At 39.4% G+C, this 22,732-nt stretch overlaps 2 protein-coding genes across 3 annotated transcripts in view; one reads left to right on the top strand and one right to left on the bottom strand.

Moving 5' to 3' along the window:
• Positions 1–1,836, bottom strand: part of MMS19 (MMS19 cytosolic iron-sulfur assembly component) — a 29,520-nt gene extending 27,684 nt beyond the window's left edge. Inside the window, exon 1 of the mRNA XM_007419894.4 lies at positions 1,695–1,836. Within this exon, the coding sequence (XP_007419956.2) occupies positions 1,695–1,788 (94 nt within the window). The 5' untranslated portion in view covers positions 1,789–1,836. The remainder of the gene's footprint in view (positions 1–1,694) is intronic.
• The window catches only part of UBTD1 (ubiquitin domain containing 1), a 25,444-nt gene continuing 4,508 nt past the window's right edge, over positions 1,797–22,732 (top strand). The window contains exons 1-2 of one of the 2 annotated variants that reach the window (XM_025168466.2): positions 1,797–1,927; positions 4,769–5,002. In XM_025168466.2, coding sequence (XP_025024234.1) covers positions 4,933–5,002 — 70 coding nt within the window. In that variant the 5' untranslated portion in view covers positions 1,797–1,927; positions 4,769–4,932. The other variant, XM_007419899.3, reaches the window with a different exon arrangement.

The raw sequence follows: 22,732 nt of genomic DNA, 5'->3' as shown, positions 1-22,732 counted from the left end.
AATTTATGGTTTTGGGGAGATTCCAATCTTTCCCCAATAAATAAGCAGAAACTAAAAGCAGAATATGCACTCTGCATTGCCTACAGTATATCCTATTGTAGAACACTGTCAGTGGAAAATAGAGAGGTGTATTGTTCTCAGCTACCTAAGTTGAAAGCTAAGGAAAGCAGGTGAATTACTTCACTCACTTTGATTAAACAAACTAATCAGAGCAAGGAGTGTCTGAGAAAATAGAATGTTTGTTAAATCCAAATGGGATTCTATAAAATGTGTATTTTACACATTTTACATGTGCATAAAATGGGAATGGGATTTTATGCATATTTTAACCATGCATAAAATGGTGAACAGAATTTTATGCAGGCATAGAAGCTTAGTTTAGACACATTTTCTCTGTTGTATCTGAAGCCTGCTAAACCAAGATCCATTAAATCAAGGATTTACTGTACTTCTTCCATGCCCAGATAGATTCAACACCCATTACTGTTTGGCCCATTGTTATTTATTGGTAATGAGCTCCAAAACACATGCCAAAGTCCCACAATCAATTGATCCCACTTTTTCTTTTAAAGCAAACTGAGAAAAAGTTCCAATGCAGACTACGAAAATCTGATGTATTAAACCAAAACACAAGCAAATATTTTCTAATCAAACTTGACATCAAGAAATCTATTCATGGATTGGAAAGCCAAACACCCACTTGATGCAATGTCTTTTGTAAATAAAGAGTGGGGTCAAATAATTGCTTGCAACATGGCAAACAGTTATCGACTTAACTAGTTACGACAGTAAGAAGAACCAACAATTATGGTTAAATGAACACCATGGTATCTACATAACTTGATCTGGGCTGTAACCAGTACTCATATTATAATATGACTGGTTGCTACAATTGACTGTGCAGCCAGGAAAACTTTACTATTTTTCCCTAAACAAAAAATACAAAGTGATACATCTGTCCACCTGGCAAAATGCTAAAAAGCACCCTTCATGCAGTCTCATTTCCATTGTGTATTTCAGAGAATGCCACACTACAAATAATCATATGAATTAAGATTAAACCGTTTTTCCCTCATAGCTCATAATACAGAACTTTATGACAATATGTCAACAAGATTTCCATGTGTCTTTGCTATCCGTGTAACCCCACTCCCCCCCCCGCCCCCGTTCATATGAAGTTCAACACTTCTGAAGAAAACCAAGTCGGGGAAGGTTACTTTAGAAGAAAAACTGTTATTCGATTTTGCCCCTACCAAAAATAACACGTGCCATACCCTACAATACTAAATTGCTCCACTTTATGAACACCTTGCTTGTGCCCAACTTCAATTAGCTATAATTGCCTTGACTCCCATACAGAGGTGGATAAAATGCATCTACTAAAGCCACTCTATAAACGCCAGGATTAATTTATTATTAAGGGTACCACTGAATTACGCCATTGAACCTAATTTCCGAAGACGGCTTTTCATCCACACACTTAACTTCAGCGCCGCTCCTTTTCTCCTGACCTAACCTCGACCATCCTCCGTTCCTCTCCATCTCATTCACCACCTACTTCGAAGCCCTGAGCAGCCCTTCACTGCTTCCTTCTTGCCCTACAAATCCCATCCCGTTTTCCGCATGCACCGCCAAAGGGCGCGTGCTCATCTCCACGCCATTTCTATCCACATCCGTTCCCTGACCGCACATACCTTCCGCCGCCTGCCTGGCCGCGTTTTCCCATTCACAGTCCTGTAACAGGGAGGCAGGTTTTCCTATGCCAAAACGAACCCCTCCGGCCGCCATGATAACCTGAGAAAAGAGGGGTGGGAAGAAGCTCCAACCGCGCGTGCGCGTCCCCTCTATCACGTGTACCGGGGTAAACTTGTATCACGTTGAAAGAAGCCTCTCCGGCGGTAGGCAAGGATAGCGGCGCGATCTCTAGGTGGGTAATGACGTGCCAACGGAGTCAAAGGGCAGAGTAGGCATTAAGGTTAAGTTATTGAGAGAGTCAGAAAGTTATCCTCGTGCTTAAAGAGCATGCAAATAATGTGCAAACCAGAGACAATTTTACTTCCTACGATGCTGAGTTTGGAGCAGATGGGATAAACGAAGCTGTGTAGAAAAATCAGAAGTTGTTTCAGAATGTCCAGTGGAGCTGTCTCTTTATTGGCTTGCCAATCTAAAGTATAAAAAGCAAGTAATACGTGTTATATGGTTTTGTTATTAGAAATGTACAGGGCTAAGAAGTAGTAACTTTTTATGTACACTACATTATGTTGAATAGCTCAAAATGTCAGGCAAGCAAATGTTTTAAAACTGGGAAAGAGACCAAACTGCTTTTGAGTCCCAAAAAACTAGGACTAGGCCCACTGCCCAGCTCAGACAGCACTTAGCTATTCTTGAAGAACATGCCAACCACAATTTAGTATCATGCACCCAGCCCAGTGGTTTCAGTGTATCATGCAAACCAATAAAAGTGGATTGAATAAACCATGATTCTTCAATATCTGGTAACAGTGGATCAACTTTGGCCTCTGAAGCTGAATAGGATCAGCCTTGTTAGTCCTTGGATGGGAATCTACCAGGAAATCTGGAGACTGTAAGCTAGACCTGGAAGTTGAAAAAATATCCCAAAAGAAACAGCAAACTACTTCCATACTATTACCAGCACACACACACACACCCTGAAAAAAAAAACCCTTGGTAATGTTCGTGCAGTCATCTGGAATGTAGCTTCACTTGAGTCTTAATAATTTTTTTTTTAGCAACCAGGTCCCTCTTTTCTACCAGGAACAGAGAATTAAGTATTGCAGCCATCACTTTTGCACAGAAGCCAGGGAACTTCCTATTAATTTTTCTCTGTGTTCACATGACATGCTGAAAGCAAACTAGCAAGACACATTCTAAGCAAAGTGTATTGTATCAAACTAGCTGAATTGGTTTCGTTATGATTGTGACTGTGTTTGTACGTCATGCTACATTATATTTCCTTGAATCATCTTTTATCAAATAAACCCAACTGTCTGAGCTTGCAAAACTCACAGAACCATAAGCTAACTCCATGGGCTAGTTCACATGACACACTGAGCCACAAATTAGCAACCAAGTTTTAGCTAAGCACTGTTGACCTAGCCAGCTGTGCAAATGCAAGCAACTATTAATTCAGTATACTGTGATTCAGTTAATTCTGAGCTGGTGTGTTATATGATAGAGATGGGGTCAGTGAACATAGCAGACAGGAGAGCACTTAATATAGAGTAAATTTAGAAGAGGTGCTGAAACATTTTAAAAGGGCAGGTGAAAGCACTGCTTTTATTTCACTAACACTTCCTTTGAGTTGAGCTTGATTTCTGGTGACCATGAATATATTCATGCAGCTGTCTTGGGTGCAATACAGACATGTTTTGTCATTGTCTTCTTCCAGAATGATTTTTTAAAAAATTAACTTCCCAGTTAATTGCTTAAATTGAACTAATGCATAAATATGTTTTGTTTTGGAAACTTGAAACAATGGGCAAGATTTCTCTCTGAAATCCAGGAGACACAATGCCAGTTGGTAGAACCAATACTGAATTAGATGGACCTAGGCTTCATACACATGCCTACCTCAAATCTAATTTCCATGGGAGGTCCTTACAGTGTAAACATGGGAAGAGAACCATGTAAAGAGTTAAAGTATCTTAGAAAATAGCCATTTTTGTTTTTAAAAAAAGGATTTGAAAGATGAAAGAACAGGGGCATCAATTAGATCAGTGTTTCCCAACCTTGGCAACTAAGATGTGTGGACTTCAACTCCCAGAATTCCCCAGCCAGCATGAAGTCCTCACATCTTAAAATTGCCAAGGTTGGGAAACACTGAATTAGTGTTACTAGGGGAAGGTCTATGCACAAAAGGAACAGGTACCAAAGAGGCAGCTGGAGCACTTTCACTGTCATGTATGGCTTTTATGTGAATGACATATTTATAAATTATTAGCTTGAACCACAAGTGAACTGATAAACACAGCCATGTGATTTTCTTAGCAACCGTACAGGAGTGGTTTCCCCTTGTTTTCTCCCAGTATGTTGACCTACCAATCTGGAATTCCCCGGTAATCTCCCAGCCAAGCACTAACCAGACTGGCTTTGCTTAGCTTCCCAACTCAGAGAAATCAGGCAGCTGCTGCCACCTGCTGAAGAATCACGGTTTATTCAAAGCAATTTTATTGGTTTGCATGACACAGTGAACCACAGAGTTATCATACAGGCTGGCTGCATATAACGCTACTGTGTAAGCTGGTGGTTCGGTGCGTCTTGCAGGTTCGGGAAATCACGCTCCCACTGAATATTTCGGCTTTTGGGAGCGAAATGGAACCTGCCGATTTCATCTTAACACGCTTACATTCTCGTTCGGGAAAAAAATCCTCTAGGTGGAGTTTGGAAAGGTGCTGTTGATACTAATCACCCTGCTTTGGAACTAAGCCTCCATTGCCTTCCCTTCTCGGCAGCCCGCTCTCGCCCGTTTCCTCGCCGCTGGAACTGAGGCCAGGGCCACGGACTACCCTTCGCCTGGCGGAGGGGGCGGGGCTTGAGCGCTTGCCGCCGAGTCACATGCTCACCTGGAGAAGGAGGAGTCCAGAAGTGTCTCCCAGGGCCGCGGGACTCTTCCCGGCTCAGAGCCCTGGGTCTCTGTGGGGTGGTGGTTGTAGTACTGGAGCGACGAATGTTAGACTTCGTGGGCCTGGCTGGTGGGGATCTCGCTTAAGCAGTACGAAGCCTATTTGTGGGCTTCCTTTTTTGCAAGGAAAACCCGAGGATCTGAAGTGCGGAGGAGATAGCCCCAGCCGCGCCTCAGAAAGTTTGTGCGTCCGGAGGGTGAACTGGGATCCTGCCTCATGCGGAGCGAGAGAGCCCTGAGCCGGGCTCAGGCACGTCGGTCCTTTGAAGTTGCACCCAGGGGCTGCGGCCATGGGTAGCTGCGTGGGAAGACAGCGCAGAGAGGGGCCGATCACCTCAGGAAACCCGCGCAAGCGAGCAGGTGAGCGCCGCAACTAGACCGTCCAGGCGACCGCGGGAAGGGTCGCTGAGGCTCTGGAAATACTACTGAGAGCCGGCGCCTGTGCAGCGCCTCTCCTTCGGGCCTAAAGGGGGAAACACAATTCTTGCACCAAGTGGGCACTGAGCGCGATGAGTCCCAAGCCTGAGAATGGGTGCCCCTGCGTTATTTTCCAGCCCAGGTGTGCGGCTCTGGTGAGCGTATAGTGAAGCAGGCGGTATCTCTCTACGCCCTCCCTCTCGCTGGAGATAGAGAGGTTATCCTCCCAGGTTATGGAGTTATCTATAACTTCTGCGGAGATAAAATGTGTGTCTGTGTTGGGGGATTATTTCCCATTGTGAGTGCAAAGCTTTTGGAGCAATCCCAGTTTCAGCAGGTCCTTTGAATTCCTTGTCTAGGAACACTGGGATGACCTGGAAACTTGCCTACTCACTTTATGTAAGAGCCAGTCCAGCCCGTCTCACCAGATAGATTGAAGTGGAAACTGCTGTGTCTCCTCTTCCCACTGATACAGACATGCTAGTTGGGTTAAGGACTGCTTTGGCACTAGCAGGGTTTCAGCACACATGTTGTATCAAAATTCAATATAATGGAGAAATCAGAGTGATTTGTGGTTTGATCCTGCCAGAAACATAGGTTTGTCTTTGTTGCCTGATCTTTATGCACCCCAGCATATGGGCATTCTCAAAAGAGGCATCCTCAAAACACATTCTAGATAAATGTTTATTGCTGCTAGAGGAGTGTGGCCCTCACCAATATTTGGATCAGAAATAATTGTTCATTTCCATGTTCAAAGCGCCTGTGTAAATATTTTGCAAGATGGAACACAGAGGCTTTGCTGCTTGAGTGTGTGCATGGTATCCTTTGTGATGTAAGGCCATGTGCACAAAACCTGTCCTGATTCTTTAGTCCATGTCAGTCAATAGCATTATTATTCCCTTTCTAGACTGCTAAGATCAGTCTCACTCTGCTGTAGTTGCATTAGTGGGATCAATAGCAGAAACAGCTTTAACATAACAATCTCATCAGCAGTATTTGACACTCCAAATACTGTGGTACATAAATACTGATAAAGGATTTTTGAGGATAGAGCAATCCTGACTTCAGCAAAAGAGAAGCCTCAATAATCAAGAGAGGATGACCTAAAGTTTAGTTTCCGTGCTTCACTGTTCAAGATTTAATTTTGTTCTTAAAGCTGTAGATAATCTCCCCATATGCTTTCTAAGAGCAGATAAAAAAGGGCAGAATGACCAAAGAACCCTTGCTGTTTTCTACTTCAGGGAGCTCTGTTGTGAGAAGGATTATTTGTGGGTGTCAAAACAGGAGCTTTACAGCTGCTATTCTGCTTTCATTAAACAGCTTTTCCTAAAATGCCCCTCCAAGATAGAGTAAGACCTCAGACTTAAATTTGCTGAGATTTGTGGGGAGACTGATACCATTGACCACACACACTACTGTACTCTGATTCATGCCATTTTGTCTTTTCTGATTTTGTTAAAGGAGAAGAACCAATTCATGGAGGACTAAGGAGGGCTTGTAGCTACTTGGAACAGAGTGAAAAGAATTATGTTACATAGTGCCACAAAAATATGTGGAGTTATGCTAATAGGGAGTATGAAAAATGATGCTTGGGAGAATGATGAAGTGAAAGAGGTTATGGATAAGAAAAATACATATAAGAGTATGACGGTTTCAAAAACAAAAATGTAAAAATATTGTATAGTATAGGGGGAAAAGACAGTTACAAAGAATATAGTCAAAGAGAACAAGGAATAGTTATGGTTAAAAGAGGGAGAGAAAATGCAGAGCAGTTTTTGATGGAGAAAGGGGATGAACAAACAGCCTCAAGGAAAGTGAATGGAACTAAAAATAAAACTGATACCGTGATTTGGGATGAAACTAAAGCTTAGAAGAATATGAATGATAGTGATATGTCAAAGAGTAGAATTGAAACAAATGCTATAAATAGTAGTATCTAAGAAAAAATGAGGAAAAAATCATGTAACATTGAAAAATGATAAGTCTGTAAGTGTAGATAGAAATACTAAATTATGGATGTGGTTTACATATGGAGTGACTATGTGATTTGTGTAAGTTGTGTGTGAAAACTGCATCTCTGCCTGACAATTGGAAGAATGTGTTGTTCCTATATACAATGGGTAAGATAGCAAGAGTGAATGCAAAAACTACAGTTTTGGGGAGAAATGTTTAGCAGAATTCTGACTGAAAGGGTATGACAGTAAGCTTGCTGCATAGACCAGTTTTTGCAGTTCCACAAGTCATTGAGATATGTATGAATGTGAGAAATAAAGTATATTGCATGTTTATTGACTTGGAGAAAAATTTTGATAAAGTTAGTAGGCCTGAATTATGGAATCGTCTGGGTGAATAGGAAGTTGAAATTTGTTGCTGAACATGATATGAGTGGTATATGATGGAAGTAAAGCACATGTGACAATAAATGGAATGCTTAGTGTTCAACATTGAGCAGGAAATAATACAAATATGTGTGATATTTCCTTGGTTGTTTAATGTAAAAATGGATAAATGTTTAAGAAATGCTTGTGGTGATGTTAAGTATTTTGGTTGGGTGTGAAAGGGTGTATACTTTTACCCAGACAGTGTTGTGAGATCCTGAATGATTTGTATTGTATGATGTAAAAGGGAGTATGGATCTGAAAATTGACATATCAAAGACCAAAGTAATTTTTCTTGACAAAGAAAATGGAGTGAACAATTGCAGGTTATACATAAATAGTGAAAAACTACATCAAGTAAAAGACTTTGTATACCTCAATAGAATATTATTAAGAAAGCAAATATACATGAAGAAATGTTAAGATATGCAAATGCTTGTAGAATGGTACTGGATAGTATGTGAACTGTTGCAAAGAATGAATGTTGTCAAAATGGCTGTGTATAAGAGCATGTTTTTGGCTATTTTGTTACATGGTTGTGAGACTTGGGCATATCAGAAGAATCATAAAAATAAGTTGAATGCCCTGGGAATGGGGTACTTCTTGTGTGTGTGGTGGCATAAGAAGAGATAGGATCAAGAATGAATGGGTGCTGAATGGATGTAGATGGAATATAAAAATGGTGATCAATATGAAACAAGTATGTTGAAGAGAATGAAGATCAAATTGCCAAAGAGATATATGAGGGAAGAGTGAATGGGCCAAGAGGAAAGGGAAACCAAGCAAATCATGGTTGGATGGAGTTGATGTGATCCTCAAAAAAGAGAGGTGAGAAGTTTAAAGAGCAGACAACCATGTATGAAGCAATGTACAGACATGTTGGAAGCAAAAATATTTACAAGGATAGAAAGTTGTGGAGAAGTATAGTGAATGATGATAGTGTAAAACTAGATTTAGCTATATTTCCCCCCACCTTTTTTGTTTTACTTATCTCATGCCTTAAATTTATTTGGTTTACTATTTTTTACTCAGGTATTGTGCTTTGCATAATATTGCTTACTGTCAAAAAGAAGAGCAATACTGTATGGTATCAGCAGTATTTCTTTTAAAATTCTTATGTAGCAGTCCAAGATTTCTTTCTTAACTTTATTTCTTGGAAGATCTGAGCATGCACTTTAAAACCAAAAGTAAAAAATTTGGCATACTTTGCAAATCTTGGGCAAGAATATCTAACTTCCTTCATGGGGATCACTGAAATATCTATTATTAATAGCTGGATTGTGAGAAACAGAAAAATCTGTAGCTTGGTAATAGATGTAGGCTTTCAGTGCACAAGATCCCAAAGTTTTTTAATGCAAATTTTTAAGGTTCAGAGTCTGACAAGTTGCTATTCTATAGTTTATATTGAATTTAGATGGTCCAATAACCTGTGGCTTTCTGTGTTCCATAATATATTTCCTTCCAATGTTAAGAATTGTCTCTGTTAATTAGACTGTATCAGACTATTTTCTGATACAATAAGGAGGTCTTCTGAGAAGTTACACACTTTTCCAGAAGAAAATGTATCCATCCCTTTATTATTGGCCTAAAGAATTAATCTTTTTATGTATTAATTTTTATAAGCATTTCAATTTCTTATCTGCTTTAGGCTAATTCTAGTAGGTATTATTGAACGTAGTGGGATGGGTCTTACTTTATCGTAAAAAGTGTAAGATTGTGATGCTAAGTAATACACTGGCTAACTGTCATAGAAAGTTGAGTAGTTATGACTTCTTTTGTGAGCTGATATTTACTTTATGCACTTACAGGATAGCACTCCCAGTTATGTATTGCTGGCATTTTGCAAACAGAGCTGGTATGAGCTCAGATGAATCTTAAACAGCACAAACTCATCCCTGGTTCTGTTTTTCAAAAAGTATTAGCCAGAAACTACCCAGTAAAATGACATTTCTGGACTATGGAAGAGTAGATGTTTAAAATATTTGGGGGTATGAGTTGTACTGAAACTTTAGAGAGTGGCGGGATAGCTCTTACCGCTTTTTTTTTTCCATTAAGGATGAAATAAGCTATTCTCCTAATTATATAAGTTGAAGCATTTTTACTCCCTAATTATGCCAGTGTCAAAGGCTATTATTCTGATTTCCGGTCCTAAATTATGGGTCCATTGTTGTTACTCAATCATGCGCTCCACCCCAGAGGTGACTACATCGGTGTTATGGGTGGAGTAATACTTGTGTCTCCCTACTCCAGCACTCTTCAGGCCCAAGCTATTTTGACAATGGTTCCTGTAGCTTCAGATTCCATTGGAGCTGGGTGGCTATAATACATTCAAATAAATAAATAAAATTCATTATTGTGTCTACATGGATGGATAAACCTAGTATGCAAATGGTTAACATATGGATTTAATGTGCTGATAGGCCTCTGAAATTCCCTGACCGGGAATTCTGGATTTCATAGATCTGTTGATAATCAGATGCATCTGTTACTAATTTTCATATCATGATCCATATATTCATATGAAGTGCTGGGATGCTACAAATAAAGCATACATACCCACTCTAAAAGAAGTTTATTAACTAGTTTTGGTGCTATGCAGTGTGATTGTCTGATGTATTTATTCTCTTTGAACGGTGTGATTCTGGAGTACACCCTGTTAAAACAAGAACTGGCCCCACCAAAGGGCTGTGGAACTGACTCATGTCTTTGCTTCGCTCATATAGCCACCAATAGCAATTGCATGTCTCTTGCTTCCAGTAATAATTACTATTTTGTAGGAGGCAAAAATGAGAAACAGGAAGTAGGAGGGGTGAGTAAGTGGGCTGAAAGAAGCCCTTGTAAGCTATATTTTCCCAAAAAGGAGACTGACTGTATCTGATCAGATGGTTGTATATAATGTATGTGGGGAGGGAGGCATTTCTTAACTATGGTTTCTCATTCTCCCATTGCAAGAGTATTGTCTTTGGCAGTGACTGGTAGAGATAAAAGCAGCAACATCAACTTAAGTAGATCTTCCCAATCTTAGTAATGTTTAATGTCTTCTTAATATTTATTTAAGAAATTTATGCCTTGTTTTTGTTTTCCAGAAAGTAGTCACTGACAGCAACATAAAGTAAAGTAAGCAGTATGTAACAGCATTAACCAACCTTAGAAACTAAGGAACGTTTGTCTTCATTGGTACTTGAACTGGGGACCATCTGGGACTATTAGAGCAGTTGGCTAAACTGGGTAGTTTAAAAATATAGCTAAGAGTCAAGGTCAATGTAGGTGAATCTTTATCTTTCCAAAAAGTAGTCACTGCAGCAATTTACAAAATATAAAATACATAAAGGCAATGGCAAATCATTAAAACATATTTGCAACAAGCTGAAAGCAGCAACAAAGATAAGAACGCTGAGCCAAAATCAATAACTAAAATTAAGAAAAGTAAATAACAATAGAGTCAAATGCTTATTTGAAAATAAATGCCTTCAGTTTCTGGTAGATGCCATAATCTCTAGGGGCAGTAAACCTATGCATAATTGATCTGGGCTTCCTGTCCAAGAATTACAGTTTCAGCAGTAGATCTATTTTTGCAAGCATAGAGGCTATATGAGTGTTGCCAGTTGGGATAAGTGGTTTTGTATACCTATAGCTTATAGCACTGTTGCTTAAATTATGTAAAATAAATCTTAGTAGATTTTGCTAGATATTTCATGAGTGTAAACACATACTGTCTTGCCCACGTGAAATTTTAATTGGTCTTAATCTAAACATATTTCAACTGTAACATGTGCAATAAACTTCATTTTGTTCAGGTGATGGCAGCTTCTTCAACTCCCCAGATCCTGTGTGTTTATCTTTACTGTTTTCTGGCTCCTACATTCTCCCTTCTAACTCCAGTATTCCTTCTCCTGGTGTGCTGCTTCTGTCTGAACTATAGAGGCCCACTTACGAGGTTGGGAGCGTTTCAGTAATCTCTAGCACATCAAGATCCTCATCTTGGGAAGAAACATTCATAAAGCTGTTAATATATTTAAAAACTTGAAATAAAATAGTTATAACCTGTGTTGTAAAGCACATTTAAGCTGGAAAGATACATAATTGATTTTGAAAATTGTCGTCTTTAAATGTTCTATGTCTTTCAGTTTGAAAAACACCATGAATGGTTAACAAAGAAATCTTTGAATAAAATGGAATAAATCAGAAAGACGTAGGAATAGTGAGCCTGGATTAAATTTGAAAAATGACAGTTAGGAGGACAAACTGAAGAATTCTACTTTTCCTGTCACCTGTATTTTTTTATTATTTTAGTCTAGACACTAGGGAGGAAAGGCTACATCAGTATTGGTGACAAAATTATATGGATATGCATATCAATTAGAAATTCAGATTGATATTTTAAAGTAATTTATATTCAATCTCTAAAATATCTTATTTTAATTAATGTTGCTGAAGCGTCCTCTCCTGGTTTTTTTCTCTGCACCTACATACTCTGCTTTTGCTGATCCTGTAAACAGCTGATTTACCATGATATTAGAGTGGAACTGTATGAACAGGAAAGATGGTTCTTTTGGATGTCACTGGGCTTAATTTAGTAGCTTTCATGGCACAGTAAGACTGGTCTGCTTTGCACGCTATATAGACCTCATTAGGCTGGATCTACTTCTTCATAAGGTAACTTCTCACCTGTAGCAGGCATTAATTAATGCTCAATCCCCAGCTCCCAGGCCTGTTGTTTGTTTTGCTCAGACAGTGTTACCCAGATGCTTTCCCATATGGCATCCAAGGTAGCATTCTCACCTGGGACCCTAAGTTTAGATTGTGCTGCTTGAAAGTGTGGCTCACAAATTCAGTAGAGGAGAATTGATGTTCTTAGTTTAGCAGCTAAAAGGAGCAGGATTAGTGTATCTTGTTCCATTGCCTAGTAATGAAATCTTTTATGCAGTCTTCTTACTTAGCCATATCCTTAGTATTTTTGCAGAATAGAATTACCTATAGCTGTGTCACTCTGAACTGTCAGATACAAATTAAGATAAATGTCCTGTATCTTTGATAGTCATGCAAACGAGAGATTTTCACAGTTGCAGATGGTCATGTCATGCAGCAGAGCTGAGAATCATTTTGAATCAATCAAAATTCTCTGTCCTACTATATGGAATGGTAGAATAGGAGTCCCATCCTGGATGGCAAAGTCTGATCTCATCAGTGCCTGTCTCTCTTCTCTGCTGAGCCAGGTGGCTTTCTCCAGAGTTAGAGCCAGGCAACATAGGAAAAGCAATGGTGGCAAGGCCTCTGTTGATGTAACATTTCAGCAGACTGTTTTCATTCTCATGCTGCTTAACGCTAAATCTGTTTTGCAGTGTTGCTGCTGGCCCAGCTTTACTCAGTTAAACCAAAAGATAATTGGGGCTGAATAGATGTTCTTTGTGACTTACCACAGCATAGCTTGGATTGCCACACAGCTAGTCTTGACAATTCCCAACACCATATAATGTTCTTTAATGGACAGGGCAGTCCTTGGCTAAATCATCATCCATTTACAGCTCCTAGAAGTGCTCTTTCACAAAGTACTGATCCCTCTATTTTCTTGCAGAATGTCTCTTTTATACAAAGTAATTTATCTTCCAAGGACTCACGCAGGGCAAGAGGAAGGAGAAACTAGGCACAGCTGTGTGTGAAGGACATGTCCAGGCAAGAAACTGTGAAATAGCATTTGTATAGTACACATAGCATCTTGTTTCAAGCAAGACAAGTAGAATGCAGTATGCATTCTCCCTTTCTATATCCACAGAGGTTGCATTTATACTATACTGTCCCTCAGTAACTTCTTGGTGTTCACAGAATCTTCAGTTTTCTTCATGATATGAAGGTGTGGCAGGCCCTATCCTCCTGGCTTTCTGAAAAGGATTAAAGACCTGGCTTTGCCAGCGTGCATAGGGTGACATGAGCTCTAACCGTCTCTGGGGGTGGTTAGCGTCCTGGCGATGTTTTCCAAGTTTTTTGTCAACTCTCCAAAGATGGAGAGTTGACAAAGTTATTTATTATTAGGATTGTTTTATATTGTATTTTAATGAATTTTATCTTTGCTGTAAACTGCCCAGAGTCATTTCAATGAGATGGGCGGTGACACATTTGATATATAAATAAATATTTATGAATATATGTGTTGCTATGTATATATAAGCAGATTCCTGATGAAGGGCAATTGTTGTGGTTTGCTGGCCTTTAAACAAAAATGTTGGAGCTCCTGAATACATGACCCTTCTTTCCTTGATTCACACACACCAGTCCTTCTGTTAGTTACATCACACCAGAAGTGGTTTCATGAAACTCCTAAACTGCTCTTCGGTGGTTCTATTTTACAGGGAATCCTGCTTATGGAAGTTGAATGGACAGTTTGTGAATATACGTGTATTGTATCTCTTCTGTAGGGTTTCTACCTTGCCTTGTTCTTCTGGTAGAAGGATTGCTCCTTGTTTCCTCATTTTGTGTTTGTCTTTCTGCTGTCCTTCACTGGTATGTTAATGAGCTGCAAGCATGCAAACCAAAATATATTTTATACACATAAATTTAACTTCATATGCATTTTACCAAAGCAGTGTCGTAAGAACATAATAAGAGTTGTACTCAATCAGAAGAAAAGCCTGTCTAGTGCAGTATCTTGTTTCTGAGCCTACCTGATACTTATGGGAAGCCTAGAAGCAAGACTAAAGGTAGTAGGTTCATACTGACTAGTTCTGTGTGTGTGTGTATGTGTTTGAAATTCAATTTAAGTATGTAGTTCATCAAAGTATTCAAAGAATACAAATGTTTCCAACATAATTAGGAATAATTTTTTCTCTAATGCCCCATTTTGGTCCATGAGCCTAAGGTTACCTCCTTGGTACCTACCAGATTCATACCCCACCTCATTTTATTTTATATATTTTAAAATTATTTTAATTGAATAAAAGGAAGGTGAGATGCTGCAAAGTAAAGGGTGAGCTGAACTCTAATCTTTATTGCCAGGAACGCTTATGAGTCCCACATATGCACTGGAGGCATTCTTAGAAGATAAAAAGGATAGGGAATTATATCCCACTGCTTAGTTTAAAAGTATGCCCACCTTCTAGACAAAAGATGGAGGCACACAGAGCATTTAGAATGCATCTTGGTTAAAAGAAGCTATGGAGCAAGTGTATCAGTTTGCATTCTGGTGAATGAGTGTAATTAGTTTTGGCCACCATCACAATATCTTGTGGGAGTGACCATAACATCCTCTCAACTTTCCAGATATACCTGGACCCAAAATGTTTGGGGAGCCTTGATCTATCCTATAAATGAAGACGTGGAGATTGGATAGACTCAGGAAAGTTACAGCCCAGATCTCATTATTGCAGTCCCCTTCTGTGTTTTCTTTTTTGCAGATTCTGTTGTTGGCAACAATAGGTATAAATCAAATAATTCTTATCTGAGATTACAGCAGTTCAAGGCACCACAGGCACTTATTTCTTCCCACTTAATTCCCTCTTATTGCTCTTTACTCCTGGTTTTCCTTCACCAAGGAATGCTTTAAGGGCATCTCTTATGCCAGTAATCTTTATTATACCTTTTATCTTGCTTGCATGTCACCTTTATGAAGATATTCCAAACATCCAGTTCAATGGTTGCTCTAACACTACACAGTCAAATATTTTAATTCTTTGAAAACCTCACAGAGTACACTTTATCAAGTTATGAGCTGATCCTTCCTGTTCCAAAAAAGTATCTGAAGTATTTTTTAATGTTATGGTTAAACCAGTCTAGCAACTTGAAATGAAACCTGGTTTCTTCTCACCCACATAGGAAAATTTTGCTTGTGTAGTTTACCTGTCTTACATTCCTTTTCCTTACTCATTGGAAATTATTATTAGATTAGATTTTTAATATTAGATTTTATCCCACTTTTTAAAATACATTTTATTCTATAAATTCTATGATTGTATATATTTTATATTATATATATTTATTCTATAAATTCTATGAGATTCTTAATATTTAATGTTCCATACAGATGTTAACTTTTATTCTCTTGCTACAGCTTTTGTTTTTACATCTTCTCAGACTCTGAGTGACATAAGAGATGCCAGTATTTGTTTTTGCACTACATATAGCACTATAATCTCATGCACTGCATACTCAACCTGTCCCTTTATCATATATATCTATAATTTAGATCTTGCTTGCCACAGAGATGACTGAGCTAGATGTTAATTGAAATCAAATATTTTAGTTATTAAGTGGAACCATCAACCATCATCACTTTGAAAAATGGCAGCCTTGGGGTATTGCCCTATTCTTTTCTAGAGTGCTCTAAATATTTTATATATGGCATCTATACAATTAGGCTGTAGCTATAGACCCATATATCACATGTTGCATTAAACTATGATGTATCTGGTTTATTTTGTTTTGACTTAGCATGTTGTATGAATCCAAATATTGTGATTTGTAAATGGTGATTCTGCATGTAAACCCAGCTATGGTGTTAGCTATTGGATTAACATAATGTGTGAATCCAGTCATTTATGCTTCTGAAAAATAAAGACAAAAGGAAGAGGTAAGAGACTTAACATTAAAGTTAGCAGAGAATGAGGAAGCATGACTCTGTTTTCTGGAAGGGCAGCTGTATAACAGAATATGAGAATGGTATTTAGCTCTTCCTGAAGTTTGGGCTGGAGTAGCAAGCTTGTCTGCATAGGGTGAACATGACACAAGTTTATATTTTCTACTTCAGTATAGAAGAATAATCTTGCTTTGGTTATAAGCCATGTTTCCTTTAGCCCCCTTCCTTTTCAAAGGAGGCAGGAATTTTAGGGCTTTAAGAGAGATCTCAGAAGACTAGATGGAGAAAGCTAGCAGCTCACTTTTGAACCTTGGGCTGAAGGTTTCCATCCCATTAAATAGATTACTTGATAGAAAATATTAGTCACAATATAAGGAAAGATAAACTAACCTTTTCCTGGGACTTTCACAGGACCAAGTTGATGAACTTATTTACTTAATGCTGGACCTAGCAGCATACATAATCTTTAAATAAATGTATAAAGGTAATTTGGCTTTGGAGAATGATGGTTGGGAAATGCATCTCCAGATGTTATAAATACCTAATGATGTGAGAGTGACTGGCAGTGATAGTGATCGTTACAGTGAAGTATTCAGCTATTGTATAGGACCAGCAACCTGATTCATTAACACTTCAGATACATATGTCATCTGTGCTAAGAGACCTGGGCCAGAGCTTGATTGTAGAGCACTTAAGTATAGGAAGGTCATTTGATTCTTGGCATCCTCAGGAAAGGCTGAAAGGGACATCTGTCCCAAAGCCTAGAGAGCTCCTAATACTTAGTATATACAATAATTAACTAGTTTTGGTCTGAGGTAGCTGCTTGCATTTCTTCCTCTCTGCAGAAGATATACTTCAGGTTAGATATTTTTTCTGAAGGCTTGTCAAGGCTGGTTCTCCTCATACCACCTTCTGTTCAACCGCAGTATCAGGAACATGTGGCCTAATTTGGCTAATTGTGGCATTGTTGAGGGCAAGCATTGCATAATGCATAAGGAATAGATTGCTGAAGAGCAAAATGGTTGGAAATATTGTCATAACTGGCTAGCCTCAGTAGCAATATCAATGCACATTGCAGCTTAGACCTTGCTTTTTAGGGTAAATAGTCTACTAATAAATGATGTTAATTGGTTAACACCTTTTTCTACTTCCTGGTCATAGGTTCACAAGTTGAAATTTGTCATATAGTACAGGGTTGACAGGTATTTTTAACTGGTTCTGGCCCAAACCACAGAATCTATGTTATGGAAGGCAAGGTGATGTTCAAATGAACACTGTAGTATAAAACTGGATTCTGCCTATCAACTTACCTGATAATGGCTAGAAATTCTGGAAGTTGTAATCCTGCACATCTGGAAGTCACTGGGCTAGAGGAGCTATCTAGAATATGCAGTTGTGACAGGGAAACATTTCTGTCTCCAAGGTCTTGAAGCGGCAGAGAGAATAATCTGAGTTCTCTCTGATTGTCAGATGAACATGCATCAGCATAGCGGCTTAGCAAATACAGAGCTAGAATTTGGAATTTAATTAATTTTAGTTGCTTGCTGACATCCCCATCTCTCGTTTCATAAGCTTTCAGCTAAAATTGTTTCTTGGCTGACTTTAAACTGGCCTGGGCCCTTTTTGCCATTAGTTCAGGTTTTATTTGATATTTATAGGTTAGCTTTAATACTAGGCAGTAAGTAATTCCTCATTCAGGAGAATATTTCTTCTTTCCCTGCCAGGGCAAGTGTGAAACCCACAAGAACTACACAGTCATAATTCATGATGAAATTATGACTTTAGAGGCTTAAGGAAAGGCAGGCTAAGCTTGGGCCTGAGCCTGGTTTTTTGCCATTTCAGCTTTGTTCTATTTTGAGAATATGTCTTATTTCTAACTTTTCTCTCAATTTACCATCCTGTTTAGACTTAACCTGCAACACAGGCTTCTTATACAGCTAGCTTGAAGTTCAGTCTCTTTGTGTGGGCAGTCTGAATTGGGTCAGTTGAGGAATCTGACCCTCTCTTGCCTCCTTCCCACAGAGCAATGTGCCTGCAATATATGGAGGACCACTGGGAAAACCCCATCCTGCATTGAATGAGATTTTCTTGCTGGGCAAAAGACTGAATGACTGTGCACTAGGAATATGTTTATTTTCTGTCTATAGTTTCGCAATCACAGAATTTGGCATCCACAGATTCTCTGCTTTCATTTTAAAATAATGCTTTTCTAGCTGACATAGCTGCAACAGAAGCTGAAATACATGGCTGGTGATGCCCTAGAAGAGGGTTCCTCAATGAGTGGACTTCAACTCCCAGAATTCCCCAGCCAGCTTTGCTGGCTGGGGAATTCTGGGAGTTGAATTCCACCCATCTTCAAGTTGCCAAGGTTGAGGAACTCTGTCCTAGAAGACTGCAAGAAATCCAGCTAATGGGGTAAGAAGAGCTTTCTGGCCATCCTTTATGTATACCATGTGTTAAGTTCTGTCCATTTCTTCCTTCTTCCTCATTCTCAAAACCATTGTTAATACTGTAGCCTTCTTCAAAATGGGGAGGGGAAGATTTGAATGATTTCCTTAATTTATTTGTGTCACTGACTTCTGACCACCTTGCTACAGAAATATGCACATTCATGTTTTTGATCTGTGAGTGCCAAAGAGGTTGTTGCAAGATAAGAATCAAATAGTATTGATTTTCTGAAACAATGAGTGGGAGATGGTGCCTTGACAGCCCATGAGGACCTCCCCTGTGAAATGCGCTGCCTGATAAACAAGGTACAAGGTGCTATGTAGCGTGCTTTGTGGAGGTGGGTAGATGGTGGGATGGGCAGGGTAAGGAGGTACTCTTATTGGAAGTACAAGTTAATATCAGCTTTTGTTCCAATGAGCACTGTGCAAGAGTTGCTATCTTTGAAATTTGCTATCTGGCATTCTTACCTCAAACACTTCTTTGTGTATGTGTATACCCAGGTCAAAGGAGCTAACTGCCCTTATATCAAGTCCCAACAGCTTAGTGGTCAGCACTACTCCCTAATTCTCTGAGTCAGGTTGATGACTCTCTGTTTTGTGGCAATGAAATGTAATTATTGCCCCAGCAGCATGTGATTTTTCTGGCCTGATGTTTGTAAGCAAAGCTTTTAACTATATACTGCTTGGGTTTTGTGGATATGGTAAAGGAGGGAGAACATAGTTCTTGCATGGCTTCCACGAAGCTGCAGCTACTGCTAATTATTTATATTCTTGCAGAATTTCCATTGACTGCAGTTAGTGGGGGTTGATCAAATCAGAATTAATCACATCAGAACAAAGTCTTCCTGTACATCTCCTCAACCCCTTCCCACTTCACTTTGCTCTTGTCTCCAGATTGAGCTTTACTAGATGATAAAAAGTTCAGTAAGGTACTTGGCAAGTAGGAATATGTTGAGGATAGCTGGGGATATCGGTGAAGCTACCTTAGAGTGAACGAAGCCATTGGCCCCTCAGTTTAATATTTTCTACATGCCCCCCCCAGGTTTACAGGCCAAATGACATGGATAATAAACACATGACTTGGAAACTCATCAGGGTTTGTTTCATTGTTTTTTGTGAACCTATCAGCAGACATGCCAAGGTCCAATTTTCATTGGGGGCCACACTTCAGGGAACTGTTAACCCTTCCCACTCCAGCGTAAATCCTAGTGAAAATAAGTCCCTGTTATGCTGCTCCTAACCTAGAAAAGGCTCCCATTGGATTCCACAGACTTTCAGATTTTATGCCTGCCTTGGCTGGCAAGGGAGATTGACTATTCAAACTAAGGGATGATATTCAGCCTCAAGGGCAAGACTGGCAGTTGTGTTGTCCTTACAATTTTAATGGTGGGCAAGGGCAGCAGTTGGTGGAGTCCCCTTGCTGGATTTCCCCTTCCACTAGGGAGTACTTCCTAGAGTTCTCTCCTGTTTCTTCCCTTGCCCCTCCATCACACAAGCAGCCTGTCCATCAGATGTAGGGGTGAAGCAGGAGGGAGCAGTTGAGAAGTGTGGCAAGGGGATGTCAGCATTTGCAGCTAGTGCTCAGGCTGAAAGGACCCAACTCAGCCCTTTCCCCAGATGCACTTGTCACTCAGACTGAAAGGAAAACAGGCCAAACTTGTCAGTTTCATCCCAGCTCCTATACATCCCAAGTGCATAAGCACTGCAAGGGAATGTCTTTAAAAAAAAAAAAAAAAAAAGTCTTTGCTGGTTTAAATTGATTGGAATGCCAGTCTTTTTTTTTTTTTTTTTAAGACGGAGTAGCTAGATATGTCTTTAAAAGGCCTCCACAGTGGGTTGGAGATGAATTGAAGGCAATGTCATGAGAATGTGTCTTAAGTGAGGCATCTTCATGCCATGGTCAGCAGGATATGAGGATGAGCACTAAAACATGTGCTTCTTGAGGCCTGTTTTCAGGCTGTTCCAGCTGAGAATGAGGAATATGCGAGGCATCTCTGGTCAGCTGGGCTCCATAGAATATCAGACATTTGATCCTAGTGTCTCTTATTCACCTCCCTCTCTAGATAATAGGTATGTTTGTTTGGAAAGGGATTTTAAAATGCAGGCAATAGGCAGCCTTTGGTTTTTCCCTCTGTTTGCAGCTGGCTGTTATTGCATCCCTGGTCTCCTCAGCTAGCAATCTTCAGAGCAATTACAAGGGGCCCCTCCCCCACTGCAGCAGTCATGGAAGAACAAGAGCCCTGTGTGAGAGGAGCAGGAGAGGGAGGTAAAGGAAGACACAGCATCACATGCCTATTCTTGAATCCATTCAGCTAACCTCTCCCTTATCACAGGGACAGCAGCCTTGTGGAAGGGAGCAAGGAGATGGGGCAGTGGGGGAGGGAGTGGCCAGCAAAGGCAGTCACAGAACTGCTCTCCCTGCTGTAGCAACTCTGCCTTACCCCCCCTGCTTTCAGTTGCGTTTAGCAATTATAAATTAGGGGGGGGGGTTGCCTTCTCCACCACTCCCCTCTCTAACCATTTTTTATCTGGTCCCTTCTCCAATCTAATGCCCTCCGTATACGTTAGGCTAAGCTGGAAACAGCCACTGGCTAGAAATTCTGCCATCTGAAATCTTAAAGGGTTGGCAAGCACCGCCTAAAGGGAAATTGCCATTAAAATGGAATTGTACTGAAAGATCCCCTTTGGAACTATTTTGATAATGAAGAAATAAATAATTTTAAAAGAAATTAAAAAATAATTCCAGACTGGGGTTGACTTAAGGGCTGTGTCTGAATGTCCTGTCCTGAATGATACTGTCATATGATTTGGCATTTCAAAGCTCTGTCTTTCAGTACTCTATACTTAGCAGTGAATTTTATCACTTTCTCAGTAATTGTACTTTTAATACTTGAACTGTTGCCACATCTTTTTCAACATCTAGTTTTCCTTAGCTGAGCATATACCAAGGGATGCGAGTAGCACCTTCTTTTTTAGCACACAGCATTCTTTTTAAAATCCTGTTGACCTTAGCATTTATTCTTTACCTCAGTCTCAGCAATCCTGATCTGTGAAATAGGAGTATTTATTTATTGCTTTTGACCAGGACTTTTTGTAATGTTAAAAGAATTCCTGTTCTTGAAAAGATGCACAATCACACACACATACACACCATTACATGGTTGGGTTGCTGTAAATAATTGATTCTACCTATGAGCCCCCATTTTTTGTCTGCCTGTAGCTAGTAAATCTCAGTGTTCTGGTATTTTTTTTTTCCTAAAAAAAAATAATATTGATACTATCAGTCTGAAGTCTGTCCACTTCTGTTTGAACTAATTCGTATCCATGTATGCATTTTTCAGTCTTTCCTGGGCTAAACTTCATATGTAGTCTTCCCTAAGTTGATGCTTTTAGATGGGTTGGGACTACAACATCCAGAATTCCTCCCAATCTATCTGGGTGGACAAGATTAGAGAATGTCGTATCCTATTTAAATGTCAATTTTTGTTTGTGTGATTTTGTTCTTATCACAATTCTCCTTTTTAACAGAGTCTTACAGAAAATTTAGTCCTGCTTTCTCCAACTTGATGCCTTCCAGATGTGTTGGACTTTAGCTACCATAACCCCCATAATGTTGGCTGAGAATTATGGGAGAAAAAAATCCAGCACATGTGGAAAGTACAAAATAGGAGAAGGCTGGTTTAATTTATACTTTATGGTGTTCTTAGTAACATCAGATGCTATAATCTCTACAAAATTGATGTACACTGCACTCATTGCTTCAAACAACAAAGGCAAACATTGTCACTAATACTGCTTCTCATTCAGTAATGATCTCATCTTTCTGAGAAATCTATTTCATCCAGTTGTGCAGCACTCTGTTTTATATTAGTTGTTCCTCTGCTAAATCATTGGGCAGTTTTTGGATGACGCAGATAAGAAAGAAAAACAGAAACAGTGAAGAGAATCAAAAAAATGTAAGGTGAAGAATGCAGGATTTTATGGGAGTTGAGGAAAAATGAGTAAATTCAGATCAAGACATGGGAAGTCTTGAAAAACACTAAAGCTTTCCTTTTTCATAAAAGGTGTTTGTGTGCGTAACTACATATATATATCTCAAGAAAAACTTCAGTCAGGGTTTAATTCTATCTCTGATAAAGTAGTGAGACTTTAATAAATTAACCAGAAATAGCTGTCACAACCTCAAGGAATGGTGCAACTTGTCAGCATTTGATGTAAAAAGATGAAGCAGTGGTTGTAAGAAGGTATAGTTAGGGGTTTAGAAGATTCCTGCTTTGAAGTA

This window comes from Python bivittatus, unplaced genomic scaffold (genome assembly GCF_059951505.1).
Source record: "Python bivittatus isolate LINGU-HERP-01145 unplaced genomic scaffold, Pbiv_v1 ctg000980_np1212, whole genome shotgun sequence".
Lineage (NCBI taxonomy): Eukaryota > Metazoa > Chordata > Lepidosauria > Squamata > Pythonidae > Python > Python bivittatus.
Note: the sequence above shows the minus strand (reverse complement) of the source record. Positions and strands in the feature narration are given on the sequence as shown.